This window comes from Oncorhynchus nerka, linkage group LG19, assembly GCF_034236695.1.
Source record: "Oncorhynchus nerka isolate Pitt River linkage group LG19, Oner_Uvic_2.0, whole genome shotgun sequence".
In the NCBI taxonomy this organism is placed as follows: Eukaryota; Metazoa; Chordata; class Actinopteri; order Salmoniformes; family Salmonidae; genus Oncorhynchus; species Oncorhynchus nerka.
The window spans coordinates 47,415,666-47,432,035 of record NC_088414.1 but is presented as its reverse complement, the minus strand read 5'-3'; the positions used below and the strand labels follow the sequence as shown (position 1 = coordinate 47,432,035).

The 16,370-nt window shown below is 44.9% G+C and overlaps 1 protein-coding gene across 2 annotated transcripts in view; it reads left to right on the top strand.

Moving 5' to 3' along the window:
* paxbp1 (PAX3 and PAX7 binding protein 1) overlaps positions 1-16,370 on the top strand; it is an 81,572-nt gene that overhangs the window by 4,314 nt on the left and 60,888 nt on the right. For both annotated transcript variants that reach the window (XM_065004994.1, XM_065004995.1), the window contains exons 3-4: positions 6,121-6,333; positions 9,350-9,580. In XM_065004994.1, the coding sequence (XP_064861066.1) occupies positions 6,121-6,333; positions 9,350-9,580 (444 nt within the window). The remainder of the gene's footprint in view (positions 1-6,120; positions 6,334-9,349; positions 9,581-16,370) is intronic.

Here is a 16,370-nt window from a genome sequence, read left to right as displayed (position 1 = left end):
CTCATGTAGCCTAGTCCATAGTCCTATAAGGTTAGTATCACACCTCATGTAGCCTAGTCCATAGTCCTATAAGGTTAGTATCACACCTCATGTAGTCTAGCCCATAGTCCTATAAGGTTAGTATCACACCTCATGTAGCCTAGTCCATAGTCCTATAAGGTTAGTATCACACCTCATGTAGCCTAGTCCATAGTCCTATAAGGTTAGTATCACACCTCATGTAGCCTAGTCCATAGTCCTATAAGGCTAGTATCACACCTCATGTAGTCTAGCCCATAGGTTAGTCCTAGGGTTAGTCATGTAGTCTAGCCCATAGTCCTATAAGGTTAGTATCACACCTCATGTAGCCTAGTCCATAGTCCTATAAGGTTAGTATCACACCTCATGTAGTCTAGTCCATAGTCCTATAAGGTTAGTATCACACCTCATGTAGTCTAGTCCATAGTCCTATAAGGTTAGTATCACACCTCATGTAGCCTAGCCCATAGTCCTATAAGGTTAGTATCACACCTCATGTAGCCTAGTCCATAGTCCTATAAGGTTAGTATCACACCTCATGTAGCCTAGTCCATAGTCCTATAAGGCTAGTATCACACCTCATGTAGCCTAGCCCATAGTCCTATAAGGTTAGTATCACACCTCATGTAGCCTAGTCCATAGTCCTATAAGGTTAGTATCACACCTCATGTAGCCTAGTCCATAGTCCTATAAGGTTAGTATCACACCTCATGTAGTCTAGTCCATAGTCCTATAAGGTTAGTATCACACCTCATGTAGTCTAGTCCATAGTCCTATAAGGTTAGTATCACACCTCATGTAGTCTAGTCCATAGTCCTATAAGGTTAGTATCACACAAGTGGTCAAATCATTTCTTAAAATGAAGCACATTAATCGGCTTTACAAGGGGTGTAGAGCCCAACTGGCATATATATACATATATAAGCCATGTGTGAGTTTCAACATTTGGGGAAGATAATTCTCACCATTATGTAGTGCATCTCACAACTGTCCCAGACGATGTTTGAAATATTTATTTATTGTACAGAATAGGTCGACTTTTGTACTATTGGGGGGATAGGTACTATTTGGTCTATTGGGGGGATAGGTACTATTGGGGGATAGGTACTATTTGGTCTATTGGGGGATAGGTACTATTGGGGGGATAGGTACTATTGGGGGGATAGGTACTATTTGGTCTATTGGGGGGATAGGTACTATTGGGGGATAGGTACTATTTGTACTATTGGGGGATAGTACTATTGGGGGATAGGTACTATTGGGGGATAGGTACTATTTGTACTATTGGGGGATAGGTACTATTTGGTCTATTGGGGGGGATAGGTACTATTTGGTCTATTGGGGGGGATAGGTACTATTTGGTCTATTGGGGGGATAGGTACATTTACATTTACATTTAAGTCATTTAGCAGACGCTCTTATCCAGAGCGACTTACAAATTGGTGCTTTCACCTTATGACATCCAATGGAACAGCCACTTTACAATAGTGCATCTAGGTCTTTTAAGGGGGGGGTGAGAAGGATTACTTTATCCTATCCTAGGTATTCCTTAAAGAGGTGGGGTTTCAGGTGTCTCCGGAAGGTGGTGATTGACTCCGCTGTCCTGGCGTCGTGAGGGAGTTTGTTCCACCATTGGGGGGCCAGAGCAGCGAACAGTTTTGACTGGGCTGAGCGGGAACTGTACTTCCTCAGTGGTAGGGAGGCGAGCAGGCCAGAGGTGGATGAACGCAGTGCCCTTGTTTGGGTGTAGGGCCTGATCAGAGCCTGGAGGTACTGAGGTGCCGTTCCCCTCACAGCTCCGTAGGCAAGCACCATGGTCTTGTAGCGGATGCGAGCTTCAACTGGAAGCCAGTGGAGAGAGCGGAGGAGCGGGGTGACGTGAGAGAACTTGGGAAGGTTGAACACCAGACGGGCTGCGGCGTTCTGGATGAGTTGTAGGGGTTTAATGGCACAGGCAGGGAGCCCAGCCAACAGCGAGTTGCAGTAATCCAGACGGGAGATGACAAGTGCCTGGATTAGGACCTGCGCCGCTTCCTGTGTGAGGCAGGGTCGTACTCTGCGGATGTTGTAGAGCATGAACCTACAGGAACGGGCCACCGCCTTGATGTTATTTGAGAACGACAGGGTGTTGTCCAGGATCACGCCAAGGTTCTTAGCGCTCTGGGACGAGGACACAATGGAGTTGTCAACCGTGATGGCGAGATCATGGAACGGGCAGTCCTTCCCCGGGAGGAAGAGCAGCTCCGTCTTGCCGAGGTTCAGCTTGAGGTGATGATCCGTCATCCACACTGATATGTCTGCCAGACATGCAGAGATGCGATTCGCCACCTGGTCGTCAGAAGGGGGAAAGGAGAAGATTAATTGTGTGTCGTCTGCATAGCAATGATAGGAGAGACCATGTGAGGTTATGACAGAGCCAAGTGACTTGGTGTATAGCGAGAATAGGAGAGGGCCTAGAACAGAGCCCTGGGGACACCAATGGTGAGAGCACGTGGTGAGGAGACGGATTCTCGCCACGCCACCTGGTAGGAGCGACCTGTCAGGTAGGACGCAATCCAAGCGTGGGCCGCGCCGGAGATGCCCAACTCTGAGAGGGTGGAGAGAAGGATCTGATGGTTCACAGTATCGAAGGCAGCCGATAGGTCTAGAAGGATGAGAGCAGAGGAGAGAGAGTTAGCTTTAGCAGTGCGGGAGCGCCTCCGTGATACAGAGAAGAGCAGTCTCAGTTGAATGACTAGTCTTGAAACCTGACTGATTTGGATCAAGAAGGTCATTCTGAGAGAGAGATAGCGGGAGAGCTGGCCAAGGACGGCACGTTCAAGAGTTTTGGAGAGAAAAGAAAGAAGGGATACTGGTCTGTAGTTGTTGACATCGGAGGGATCGAGTGTAGGTTTTTTCAGAAGGGTGCAACTCTCGCTCTCTTGAAGACGGGAGGGACGTAGCCAGCGGTCAGGGATGAGTTGATGAGCGAGGTGAGGTAAGGGAGAAGGTCACCGGAGATGGTCTGGAGAAGAGAGGAGGGGATAGGTTCAAGCGGGCAGGTTGTTGGGCGGCCGGCCATCACAAGACGCGAGATGTCATCTGGAGAGAGAGGGGAGAAAGAGGTCAGAGCACAGGGTAGGGCAGTGTGAGCAGAACCAGCGGTGTCGTTTGACTTAGCAAACGAGGATCGGATGTCGTCGACCTTCTTTTCAAAATGGTTGACGAAGTCATCTGCAGAGAGGGAGGAGGGGGGGGAGGAGGATTCAAGAGGGAGGAGAAGGTGGCAAAGAGCTTCCTAGGGTTAGAGGCAGATGCTTGGAATTTAGAGTGGTAGAAAGTGGCTTTAGCAGCAGAGAGAGAAGAGGAAAATGTAGAGAGGAGGGAGTGAAAGGATGCCAGGTCCGCAGGGAGGCGAAGTTTTCCTCCATTTCCGCTCGGCTGCCCGGAGCCCTGTTCTGTGAGCTCGCAATGAGTCGTCGAGCCACGGAGCGTGAGGGGAGGACCGAGCCGGCCTGGAGGATAGGGGACATAGAGAGTCAAAGGATGCAGAAAGGGAGGAGAGGAGGGTTGAGGAGGCAGAATCAGGAGATAGGTTGGAGAAGGTTTGAGCAGAGGGAAGAGATGATAGGATGGAAGAGGAGAGAGTAGCGGGGGAGAGAGAGCGAAGGTTGGGACGGCGCGATACCATCCGAGTAGGGGCAGTGTGGGAAGTGTTGGATGAGAGCGAGAGGGAAAAGGATACAAGGTAGTGGTCGGAGACTTGGAGGGGAGTTGCAATGAGGTTAGTGGAGGAACAGCATCTAGTAAAGATGAGGTCGAGCGTATTGCCTGCCTTGTGAGTAGGGGGAAGGTGAGAGGGTGAGGTCAAAGAGGAGAGGAGTGGAAAGAAGGAGGCAGAGAGGAATGAGTCAAAGGTAGACGTGGGGAGGTTAAAGTCGCCCAGAACTGTGAGAGGTGAGCCGTCCTCAGGAAAGGAGCTTATCAAGGCATCAAGCTCATTGATGAACTCTCCGAGGGAACCTGGAGGGCGATAAATGATAAGGATGTTAAGCTTGAAAGGGCTGGTAACTGTGACAGCATGGAATTCAAAGGAGGCGATAGACAGATGGGTAAGGGGAGAAAGAGAGAATGACCACTTGGGAGAGATGAGGATCCCGGTGCCACCACCCCGCTGACCAGAAGCTCTCCCAATAGTACTATTTGTACTATTGGGGGGGGATAGGTACTATTGGGGGATAGGTACTATTGGGGGATAGGTACTATTTGTACTATTGGGGGGATAGTACTATTTGTACTGTTGGGGGATAGGTACTATTTGTACTATTTGTACAATGGGGGGATAGGTACTATTTGTACAATGGGGGATAGGTACTATTTGTACTATTGGGGGATAGGTACTATTGGGGGGGAATAGGTACTATTTGTACTATTGGGGGATAGGTACTATTTGTACTATTGGGGGAATAGGTACTATTTGTACTATTGGGGGGATAGGTACTATTTGTACTATTGGGGGATAGGTACTATTTGTACTATTGGGGGGATAGGTACTATTTGTACTATTGGGGGATAGGTACTATTTGTACTATTGGGGGATAGGTACTATTTGTACTATTGGGGGGTAGTACTATGGGGGGATAGTACTATTTGTACTATTGGGGGATAGGTACTATTTGTACTATTGGGGGATAGGTACTATTGGGGGATAGGTACTATTTGTACTATTGGGGGGGATAGGTACTATTTGTACTATTGGGGGGGATAGGTACTATTTGTACTATTGGGGGGGATAGGTACTATTTGTACTATTGGGGGGGATAGGTACTATTTGTACTATTGGGGGGGAATTTTTTTATTTTATTTTATTTCACCTTTATTTAACCAGGTAAGCAAGTTGAGAACAAGTTCTCATTTACAATTGCGACCTGGCCAAGATAAAGCAAAGCAGTTCGACAGATACAACGACACAGAGTTACACATGGAGTAAAACAAACATACAGTCAATAATACAGTAAAAAAAACAAGTCTATATACAATGTGAGCAAATGAGGTGAGAAGGGAGGTAAAGGCAAAAAAGGCCATGGTGGCAAAGTAAATACAATATAGCAAGTAAAACACTGGAATGGTAGTTTTGCAATGGAAGAATGTGCAAAGTAGAAATAAAAATAATGGGGTGCAAAGGAGCAAAATAAATAAATAAATTAAATACAGTTTGGAAAGAGGTAGTTGTTTGGGCTAAATTATAGGTGGGCTATGTACAGGTGCAGTAATCTGTAAGATGCTCTGACAGTTGGTGCTTAAAGCAGGAATAGGTACTATTGGGGGGGGGATAGGTACTATTTGTACTATTGGGGGGGATAGTACTATTTGTACTATTGACATAGGCTAGTGCTTTTGTTGTTCTGGTTGGATGACAAAAAGTGAAAAGGCGGACAGTACTTCCAATATCTTCGATATGCACCTCGGAGTTGGATAAGGACGCGCTTAGTTTTGTCTGTCTTAACTCTTAGCCTGTCAGAAAGACCCCATCACGTGACGGAGAGCTGTGTGTGTGTGTGTGTGTGAGAGATGCTTCGGATTGCGCTGCACACTCGGGGGAGAAGAGCACAACACAGCCGCAAAAAAGTCATGTTTAGGATGTATTACAGCCACAAAGGGAATGCCACTGTGAAATTCGAGGCATTATAAAGTGCTTGTCAAATTGTGAACGAGAGATTGATGAAGTGTGTTCACAGCCTGCGCAAAAAAACAAAAAACAAAGCAGAGCTTCATGCCTTTTTCAAGCGACTTTTTTCAACTCCTCATTAGAGTCTCATCATGCAGCCTTACAATGTATTAAACATCAAAACATATAGCCCAACGTTTATAGAACAACTAAAGTTACACTAATAACTCTAAATGAAGCATTCAGGAGGACCTGTTTCTGCTCCACACAGAGTAGTATGCCAGTTATATGCCTGTTACGCATGTGCGCACTCCCACAAATCATTGAGAATTTTATTAATTTGTATTTTATTCAGCTTTGGTCAATTGTATTTATTCATACTATAAAATAATGCCATTGAATTATAAGCAAATCTGTGTGTTAACATGCTGTGTGTGCCCCCCCTCCCTCTCCAGACGTGTGGCCCCAGCCCCTGGCCTCCATTAAAGAGGAGCCTGCCAGCAGGGCAGGCAGTGAGCAAGGAGAGGAGGAGATGGAAGTGGACAGTACTGATGAACAGGAGCCTAAGACACAAAGCCAGAGCCTCGCCTCCAAGACTCCCACGACAACTGCAGCCGGAGCCTTCTCAAACACCAGCACCTTGTCCACGCTCAGCACCCTGCGTCCAGGTAATGGAGATGGTTTCCTGAAATGACACTCTGTTCGCTTTGGGCTCTGGTCGACAGTTGTATTAGTCTGATGCAAAGACGAGCCTTTCCCAAACACCAGGACCCGACGACCAGGACCTGAGGTGATGGTGGAGATTTCCCAAATTAAACCCTGGTCCCTCTATAAGGGGGGGGGGGTACCTAGTCAGTTCTACAACTGAATGGCTTCAACTGAAATGTGTCTATCGCATTTACCCCTCTGAATCAGAGAGGTGCGTGAGGGGGGGCTGCCTTAATCGACACCCACGGCGCCCAGGGAACAGTGGGTTAACTGCCTTGTTCTCAGGGTCAGAACGACAGATTTTTACCTTGGGGATTCGATTTTGGTTGCAGGCCCTCCACTCTAACCACTAGGCTACCCTGCCGCCCCTCCACTCTAACCACTAGGCTACCCTGCCGCCCCTCCACTCTAACCACTAGGCTACCTGCCGCCCCTCCACTCTAACCACTAGAATACCTGCCGCCCCTCCACTCTAACCACCAGGCTACCTGCCACCCCTCCACTCTAACCACTAGGCTACCAGCCTCCCCTCCACTCTAACCACTAGGCTACCAGCCGCCCCTCCACTCTAACCACTAGAGTACCTGCCGCCCCTCCACTCTAACCACCAGGCTACCTGCCGCCCCTCCACTCTAACCACTAGAGTACCTGCCGCCCCTCCACTCTAACCACTAGAGTACCTGCCGCCCCTCCACTCTAACCACTAGGCTACCTGCCACCCCTCCACTCTAACCACCAGGCTACCTGCCGCCCCTCCACTCTAACCACCAGGCTACCTGCCGCCCCTCCACTCTAACCACCAGGCTACCTGCCGCCCCTCCACTCTAACCACCAGGCTACCTGCCGCCCCTCCACTCTAACCACCAGGCTACCTGCCGCCCCTCCACTCTAACCACCAGGCTACCTGCCGCCCCTCCACTCTAACCACTAGGCTACTTGCCGCCCCTCCACTCTAACCACTAGGCTACCCTGCCGCCCCTCCACTCTAACCACTAGGCTACCCTGCCGCCCCTCCACTCTAACCACTAGGCTACCTGCCGCCCCTCCACTCTAACCACTAGGCTACCTGCTGCCCCTCCACTCTAACCACTAGGCTACCTGCCGCCCCTCCACTCTAACCACTAGGCTACCTGCCACCCCTTCACTCTAACCACTAGGCTACCTGCCGCCCCTCCACTCTAACCACCAGGCTACCTGCCACCCCTCCACTCTAACCACTAGGCTACCTGCCGCCCCTCCACTCTAACCACTAGGCTACCTGCCGCCCCTCCACTCTAACCACTAGGCTACCTGCCGCCCCTCCCTCTAACCACTAGAGGCTCCACCTGCCGCCGCCCTCCACTCTAACCACTAGGTACCTGCCGCCCCTCCACTCTAACCACTAGAGTACCTGCCGCCCCTCCACTCTAACCACTAGAGTACCTGCCGCCCCTCCACTCTAACCACTAGAGCTACCTGCGCCCCTCCACTCTAACCACTAGGCTACCTGCCGCCCCTCCACTCTAACCACTAGAGTACCTGCCGCCCCTCCACTCTAACCACTAGAGTACCTGCCGCCCCTCCACTCTAACCACTAGGCTACCTGCCGCCCCTCCACTCTAACCACTAGGCTACCTGCCGCCCCTCCACTCTAACCACTAGGCTACCTGCCGCCCCTCCACTCTAACCACTAGGCTACCTGCCGCCCCTCCACTCTAACCACTAGAGTACCTGCCGCCCCTCCACTCTAACCACTAGAGTACCTGCCGCCCCTCCACTCTAACCACTAGAGTACCTGCCGCCCCTCCACTCTAACCACCAAGCTACTATCAGGCTACATTAACGCGTTCAGGTAGAGAAGTGTTTCTCAGCCTTAGTAGAGGCTGACACGTTGAGCTATGGTCATTTTTCCTCGCTGGGGACTGCTTACTCTCAACTGTCCAACTGTGGGGAGAACCGACCTAATCATTTCATATCTCATCGCTGACTTTTTAAAGATGATCAACCGACAACGTTTTTTTCCTAACATGTCGATGTTAGGTCACCTTGTAGTGCTGAGCAATTAGAGCTTTTTTTGAGGTCGGTTTTGGTTGGAATTAATTAACAGAAATTATCACCGTTTTCCCATGTGGCACGTGTTTCTTTAAAAAAAATATTATTATAATTCATTTTACCGACACAAAAAGATCCCTGTGGAACATCATCTGTCTGCGTTTATTATAATTGTACCGAAATGTCCTGTTTCCATCACAGTTGTCGTGATGTGCATAAAAACTATGGATGGAATATATATATATATAGATGAATGGAAAAAACTGCTCCTTGCTAGGCAGAAGACGGCAAACTCAGACAAACATTGAAAAAAAACGACCTAGTTTGTGTGGGAACAGAACGATGTAACTAGCCCCCCACCCCAAAAAAAGGAGTTTTAGCCTTTTTGGGTTAATTAGCCTTTTTGGGTTAATTCAAACAACTTCTATATGTGGCCTTTTGGATTGGAAATAAATAAATCTGTTCCCATAATGCTCTTTTGTGACCCCCCGCCAATGAGGATGGTGAAGTAGACATTCTACCCACCAATGACAAAATATCTACCCGCATTCTGTTGGGTTAATGTCCCAACCTGATGAAAACCCCACTGGCATCACGTCAACTCCTTGATATGTCTCAACATGTTTAATCTTACTGACCTCTGACCTGTCCTCCTGTCTCAACATGTTTAATCTTACTGACCTCTGACCTGTCCTCCTGTCTCAACATGTTTAATCTTACTGACTCCTGACCTCTGACCTGTCCTCCTGTCTCAACATGTTTAATCTTACTGACCTCTGACCTGTCCTCCTGTCTTAACATGTTTAATCTTACTGACTCCTGACCTCTGACCTGTCCTCCTGTCTTACCATGTTTGCCATGACGATAAGTGACGAGCAGCTGACACGATGCTAAGAATCTTAACCTTTTTTAATCTTACTGACCTCTGACCTCTGTCCTGTCCAGGTGAGATCCCGGACGCTGCCTTCATCCACGCGGCAAGGAAGCGTCGTCAGATGGCGAGGGAGCTAGGCGGCGACGCCCCCCTGGTGGAGACGGACACGCCCAAGAAGCGTCTGGTCCGAGAGGAGGAAGAGGAGGGAGACGGGAGCGACGACGAAGACGAAGACGAGAAGAGGATCAGCTTCAGTGGAGTCAAGAACAAGAGCCAGAGGACCAGGATAGCAGAGGAGATAGGTTAGTTACATTTACACTGAGTATATCAGGATAGCAGAGGAGATAGGTTAGTTACATTTACACTGAGTATATACCAGGATAGCAGAGGAGATAGGTTAGTTACATTTACACTGAGTATACCAGGATAGCAGAGGAGATAGGTTAGTTACATTTACACTGAGTATACCAGGATAGCAGAGGAGATAGGTTAGTTACATTTACACTGAGTATACCAGGATAGCAGAGGAGATAGGTTAGTTACATTTACACTGAGTATACCAGGATAGCAGAGGAGATAGGTTAGTTACATTTACACTGAGTATATCAGGATAGCAGAGGAGATAGGTTAGTTACATTTTTACAGGATAGAGTATACCAGGATAGCAGAGGAGATAGGTTAGTTACATTTACACTGAGTATACCAGGATAGCAGAGGAGATAGGTTAGTTACATTTACACTGAGTATACCAGGATAGCAGAGGAGATAGGTTAGTTACATTTACATTTACACTAGTTACATTTATATCAGGATAGCAGAGGAGATAGGTTAGTTACATTTACACTGAGTATATCAGGATAGCAGAGGAGATAGGTTAGTTACATTTACACTGAGTATATCAGGATAGCAGAGGAGATAGGTTAGTTACATTTACACTGAGTATATCAGGATAGCAGAGGAGATAGGTTAGTTACATTTACTGAGTATACAGGATAGCAGAGGAGATAGGTTAGTTACAGGATAGCAGAGGAGATAGGTTAGTTACATTTACACTGAGTATACCAGGATAGCAGAGGAGATAGGTTAGTTACATTTACACTGAGTATATCAGGATAGCAGAGGAGATAGGTTAGTTACATTTACACTGAGTATACCAGGATAGCAGAGGAGATAGGTTAGTTACATTTACACTGAGTATATCAGGATAGCAGAGGAGATAGGTTAGTTACATTTACACTGAGTATACCAGGATAGCAGAGGAGATAGGTTAGTTACATTTACACTGAGTATACCAGGATAGCAGAGGAGATAGGAGATAGGTTACCAGGATTACATTTACACTGAGTATATCAGGATAGCAGAGGAGATAGGTTAGTTACATTTACACTGAGTATATCAGGATAGCAGAGGAGATAGGTTAGTTACATTTACACTGAGTATATCAGGATAGCAGAGGAGATAGGTTAGTTACATTTACACTAGCAGCAGAGGAGATAGGTTAGTTACATTTACACTGAGTATATCAGGATAGCAGAGGAGATAGGTTAGTTACATTTACACTGAGTATACCAGGATAGCAGAGGAGATAGGTTAGTTACATTTACACTGAGTATATCAGGATAGCAGAGGAGATAGGTTAGTTACATTTACACTGAGTATATCAGGATAGCAGAGGAGATAGGTTAGTTACATTTACACTGAGTATATCAGGATAGCAGAGGAGATAGGTTAGTTACATTTACACTGAGTATATCAGGATAGCAGAGGAGATAGGTTAGTTACATTTACACTGAGTATATCAGGATAGCAGAGGAGATAGGTTAGTTACATTTACACTGAGTATATCAGGATAGCAGAGGAGATAGGTTAGTTACATTTACACTGAGTATATCAGGATAGCAGAGGAGATAGGTTAGTTACATTTAGCAGAGGAGATAGGTTAGTTACATTTACTGAGTACAGGATAGCAGAGGAGATAGGTTAGTTACATTTACAGGATACCAGGATAGCAGAGGAGATAGGTTAGTTACATTTACACTGAGTATACCAGGATAGCAGAGGAGATAGGTTAGTTACATTTACACTGAGTATACCAGGATAGCAGAGGAGATAGGTTAGTTACATTTACACTGAGTATACCAGGATAGCAGAGGAGATAGGTTAGTTACATTTACACTGAGTATACCAGGATAGCAGAGGAGATAGGTTAGTTACATTTACACTGAGTATACCAGGATAGCAGAGGAGATAGGTTAGTTACATTTACACTGAGTATACCAGGATAGCAGAGGAGATAGGTTAGTTACATTTACACTGAGTATACCAGGATAGCAGAGGTTAGTTACATTTACACTGAGTCAGGATAGCAGAGGAGATAGGTTAGTTACATTTACACTGAGTATACCAGGATAGCAGAGGAGATAGGTTAGTTACATTTACACTGAGTATACCAGGATAGCAGAGGAGATAGGTTAGTTACATTTACACTGAGTATACCAGGATAGCAGAGGAGATAGGTTAGTTACATTTACACTGAGTATACCAGGATAGCAGAGGAGATAGGTTAGTTACATTTACACTGAGTATATCAGGATAGCAGAGGAGATAGGTTAGTTACATTTACACTGAGTATACCAGGATAGCAGAGGAGATAGGTTAGTTACATTTACACTGAGTATATCAGGATAGCAGAGGAGATAGGTTAGTTACATTTACACTGAGTATATCAGGATAGCAGAGGAGATAGGTTAGTTACATTTACACTGAGTATACCAGGATAGCAGAGGAGATAGGTTAGTTACATTTACACTGAGTATACCAGGATAGCAGAGGAGATAGGTTAGTTACATTTACACTGAGTATACCAGGATAGCAGAGGAGATAGGTTAGTTACATTTACACTGAGTATACCAGGATAGCAGAGGAGATAGGTTAGTTACATTTACACTGAGTATACCAGGATAGCAGAGGAGATAGGTTAGTTACATTTACACTGAGTATACCAGGATAGCAGAGGAGATAGGTTAGTTACATTTACACTGAGTATACCAGGATAGCAGAGGAGATAGGTTAGTTACATTTACACTGAGTATACCAGGATAGCAGAGGAGATAGGTTAGTTACATTTACACTGAGTATACCAGGATAGCAGAGGAGATAGGTTAGTTACATTTACACTGAGTATACCAGGATAGCAGAGGAGATAGGGACTGAGCAGGATAGCAGAGGAGATAGGTTAGTTACATTTACACTGAGTATACCAGGATAGCAGAGGAGATAGGTTAGTTACATTTACACTGAGTATACCAGGATAGCAGAGGAGATAGGTTAGTTACATTTACACTGAGTATACCAGGATAGCAGAGGAGATAGGTTAGTTACATTTACACTGAGTATACCAGGATAGCAGAGGAGATAGGTTAGTTACATTTACACTGAGTATACCAGGATAGCAGAGGAGATAGGTTAGTTACATTTACACTGAGTATACCAGGATAGCAGAGGAGATAGGTTAGTTACATTTACAGGATACTGAGTATTTACCAGGATAGCAGAGGAGATAGGTTAGTTACATTTACACTGAGTATACCAGGATAGCAGAGGAGATAGGTTAGTTACATTTACACTGAGTATACCAGGATAGCAGAGGAGATAGGTTAGTTACATTTTTACACTGAGTATACCAGGATAGCAGAGGAGATAGGTTAGTTACATTTACACTGAGTATACCAGGATAGCAGAGGAGATAGGTTAGTTACATTTACACTGAGTATACCAGGATAGCAGAGGAGATAGGTTAGTTACATTTACACTGAGTATACCAGGATAGCAGAGGAGATAGGTTAGTTACATTTACACTGAGTATATCAGGATAGCAGAGGAGATAGGTTAGTTACATTTACACTGAGTATACCAGGATAGCAGAGGAGATAGGTTAGTTACATTTACACTGAGTATACCAGGATAGCAGAGGAGATAGGTTAGTTACATTTACACTGAGTATACCAGGATAGCAGAGGAGATAGGTTAGTTACATTTACACTGAGTATACCAGGATAGCAGAGGAGATAGGTTAGTTACATTTACACTGAGTATACCAGGATAGCAGAGGAGATAGGTTAGTTACATTTACACTGAGTATACCAGGATAGCAGAGGAGATAGGTTAGTTACATTTACACTGAGTATACCAGGATAGCAGAGGAGATAGGTTAGTTACATTTACACTGAGTATACCAGGATAGCAGAGGAGATAGGTTAGTTACATTTACACTGAGTATACCAGGATAGCAGAGGAGATAGGTTAGTTACATTTACACTGAGTATACCAGGATAGCAGAGGAGATAGGTTAGTTACATTTACACTGAGTATACAGGATAGCAGAGGAGATAGGTTAGTTACATTTACACTGAGTATATCAGGATAGCAGAGGAGATAGGTTAGTTACATTTGCACTGAGTATACCAGGATAGCAGAGGAGATAGGTTAGTTACATTTGCACTGAGTATACCAGGATAGCAGAGGAGATAGGTTAGTTACATTTGCACTGAGTATACCAGGATAGCAGAGGAGATAGGTTAGTTACATTTACACTGAGTATACCAGGATAGCAGAGGAGATAGGTTAGTTACATTTACACTGAGTATACCAGGATAGCAGAGGAGATAGGTTAGACTGAGTTATACCAGGATAGCAGAGGAGATAGGTTAGTTACATTTACACTGAGTATACCAGGATAGCAGAGGAGATAGGTTAGTTACATTTACACTGAGTATACCAGGATAGCAGAGGAGATAGGTTAGTTACATTTACACTGAGTATACCAGGATAGCAGAGGAGATAGGTTAGTTACATTTACACTGAGTATACCAGGATAGCAGAGGAGATAGGTTAGTTACATTTACACTGAGTATACCAGGATAGCAGAGGAGATAGGTTAGTTACATTTACACTAGTATATCAGGATAGCAGAGGAGATAGGTTAGTTACATTTACACTGAGTATACCAGGATAGCAGAGGAGATAGGTTAGTTACATTTACACTGAGTATACCAGGATAGCAGAGGAGATAGGTTAGTTACATTTACACTGAGTATACCAGGATAGCAGAGGAGATAGGTTAGTTACATTTACACTGAGTATACCAGGATAGCAGAGGAGATAGGTTAGTTACATTTACACTGAGTATACCAGGATAGCAGAGGAGATAGGTTAGTTACATTTACACTGAGTATACCAGGATAGCAGAGGAGATAGGTTAGTTACATTTACACTGAGTATATCAGGATAGCAGAGGAGATATACCACTGGATACCAGGATAGCAGAGGAGATAGGTTAGTTACATTTACACTGAGTATACCAGGATAGCAGAGGAGATAGGTTAGTTACATTTACACTGAGTATACCAGGATAGCAGAGGAGATAGGTTAGTTACATTTACACTGAGTATACCAGGATAGCAGAGGAGATAGGTTAGTTACATTTACTGAGTATACAGGATAGCAGAGGGAGATAGGTTAGTTACATTTACACTGAGTATACCAGGATAGCAGAGGAGATAGGTTAGTTACATTTACACTGAGTATACCAGGATAGCAGAGGAGATAGGTTAGTTACATTTACACTGAGTATATCAGGATAGCAGAGGGATAGGTTAGCAGTTAGTTACATTTACAGGAGTAGCAGCAGAGGAGATAGGTTAGTTACATTTACACTGAGTATACCAGGATAGCAGAGGAGATAGGTTAGTTACATTTACACTGAGTATACCAGGATAGCAGAGGAGATAGGTTAGTTACATTTACACTGAGTATACCAGGATAGCAGAGGAGATAGGTTAGTTACATTTACACTGAGTATACCAGGATAGCAGAGGAGATAGGTTAGTTACATTTACCAGGATAGCAGAGGAGATGAGTATACCAGGATAGCAGGATAGGAGATAGGTTAGTTACATTTACACTGAGTATACCAGGATAGCAGAGGAGATAGGTTAGTTACATTTTACACTGAGTATACCAGGATAGCAGAGGAGATAGGTTAGTTACATTTACACTGAGTATACCAGGATAGCAGAGGAGATAGGTTAGTTACATTTACACTGAGTATACCAGGATAGCAGAGGAGATAGGTTAGTTACATTTACACTGAGTATACCAGGATAGCAGAGGAGATAGGTTAGTTACATTTACACTGAGTATACCAGGATAGCAGAGGAGATAGGTTAGTTACATTTACACTGAGTATACCAGGATAGCAGAGGAGATAGGTTAGTTACATTTACACTGAGTATACCAGGATAGCAGAGGAGATAGGTTAGTTACATTTACACTGAGTATACCAGGATAGCAGAGGAGATAGGTTAGTTACATTTACACTGAGTATACCAGGATAGCAGAGGAGATAGGTTAGTTACATTTACACTGAGTATACCAGGATAGCAGAGGAGATAGGTTAGTTACATTTACACTGAGTATACCAGGATAGCAGAGGAGATAGGTTAGTTACATTTACACTGAGTATACCAGGATAGCAGAGGAGATAGGTTAGTTACATTTACACTGAGTATACCAGGATAGCAGAGGAGATAGGTTAGTTACATTTACACTGAGTATACCAGGATAGCAGAGGAGATAGGTTAGTTACATTTACACTGAGTATACCAGGATAGCAGAGGAGATAGGTTAGTTACATTTACACTGAGTATACCAGGATAGCAGAGGAGATAGGTTAGTTACATTTACACTGAGTATACCAGGATAGCAGAGGGAGATAGGTTAGTTACATTTACACTGAGTATACCAGGATAGCAGAGGGAGATACCAGGATAGCAGAGGAGTAGGTTAGTTACATTTACACTGAGTATACCAGGATAGCAGAGGAGATAGGTTAGTTACATTTACACTGAGTATACCAGGATAGCAGAGGAGATAGGTTAGTTACATTTACACTGAGTATACCAGGATAGCAGAGGAGATAGGTTAGTTACATTTACACTGAGTATACCAGGATAGCAGAGGAGATAGGTTAGTTACATTTACACTGAGTATACCAGGATAGCAGAGGAGATAGGTTAGTTACATTTACACTGA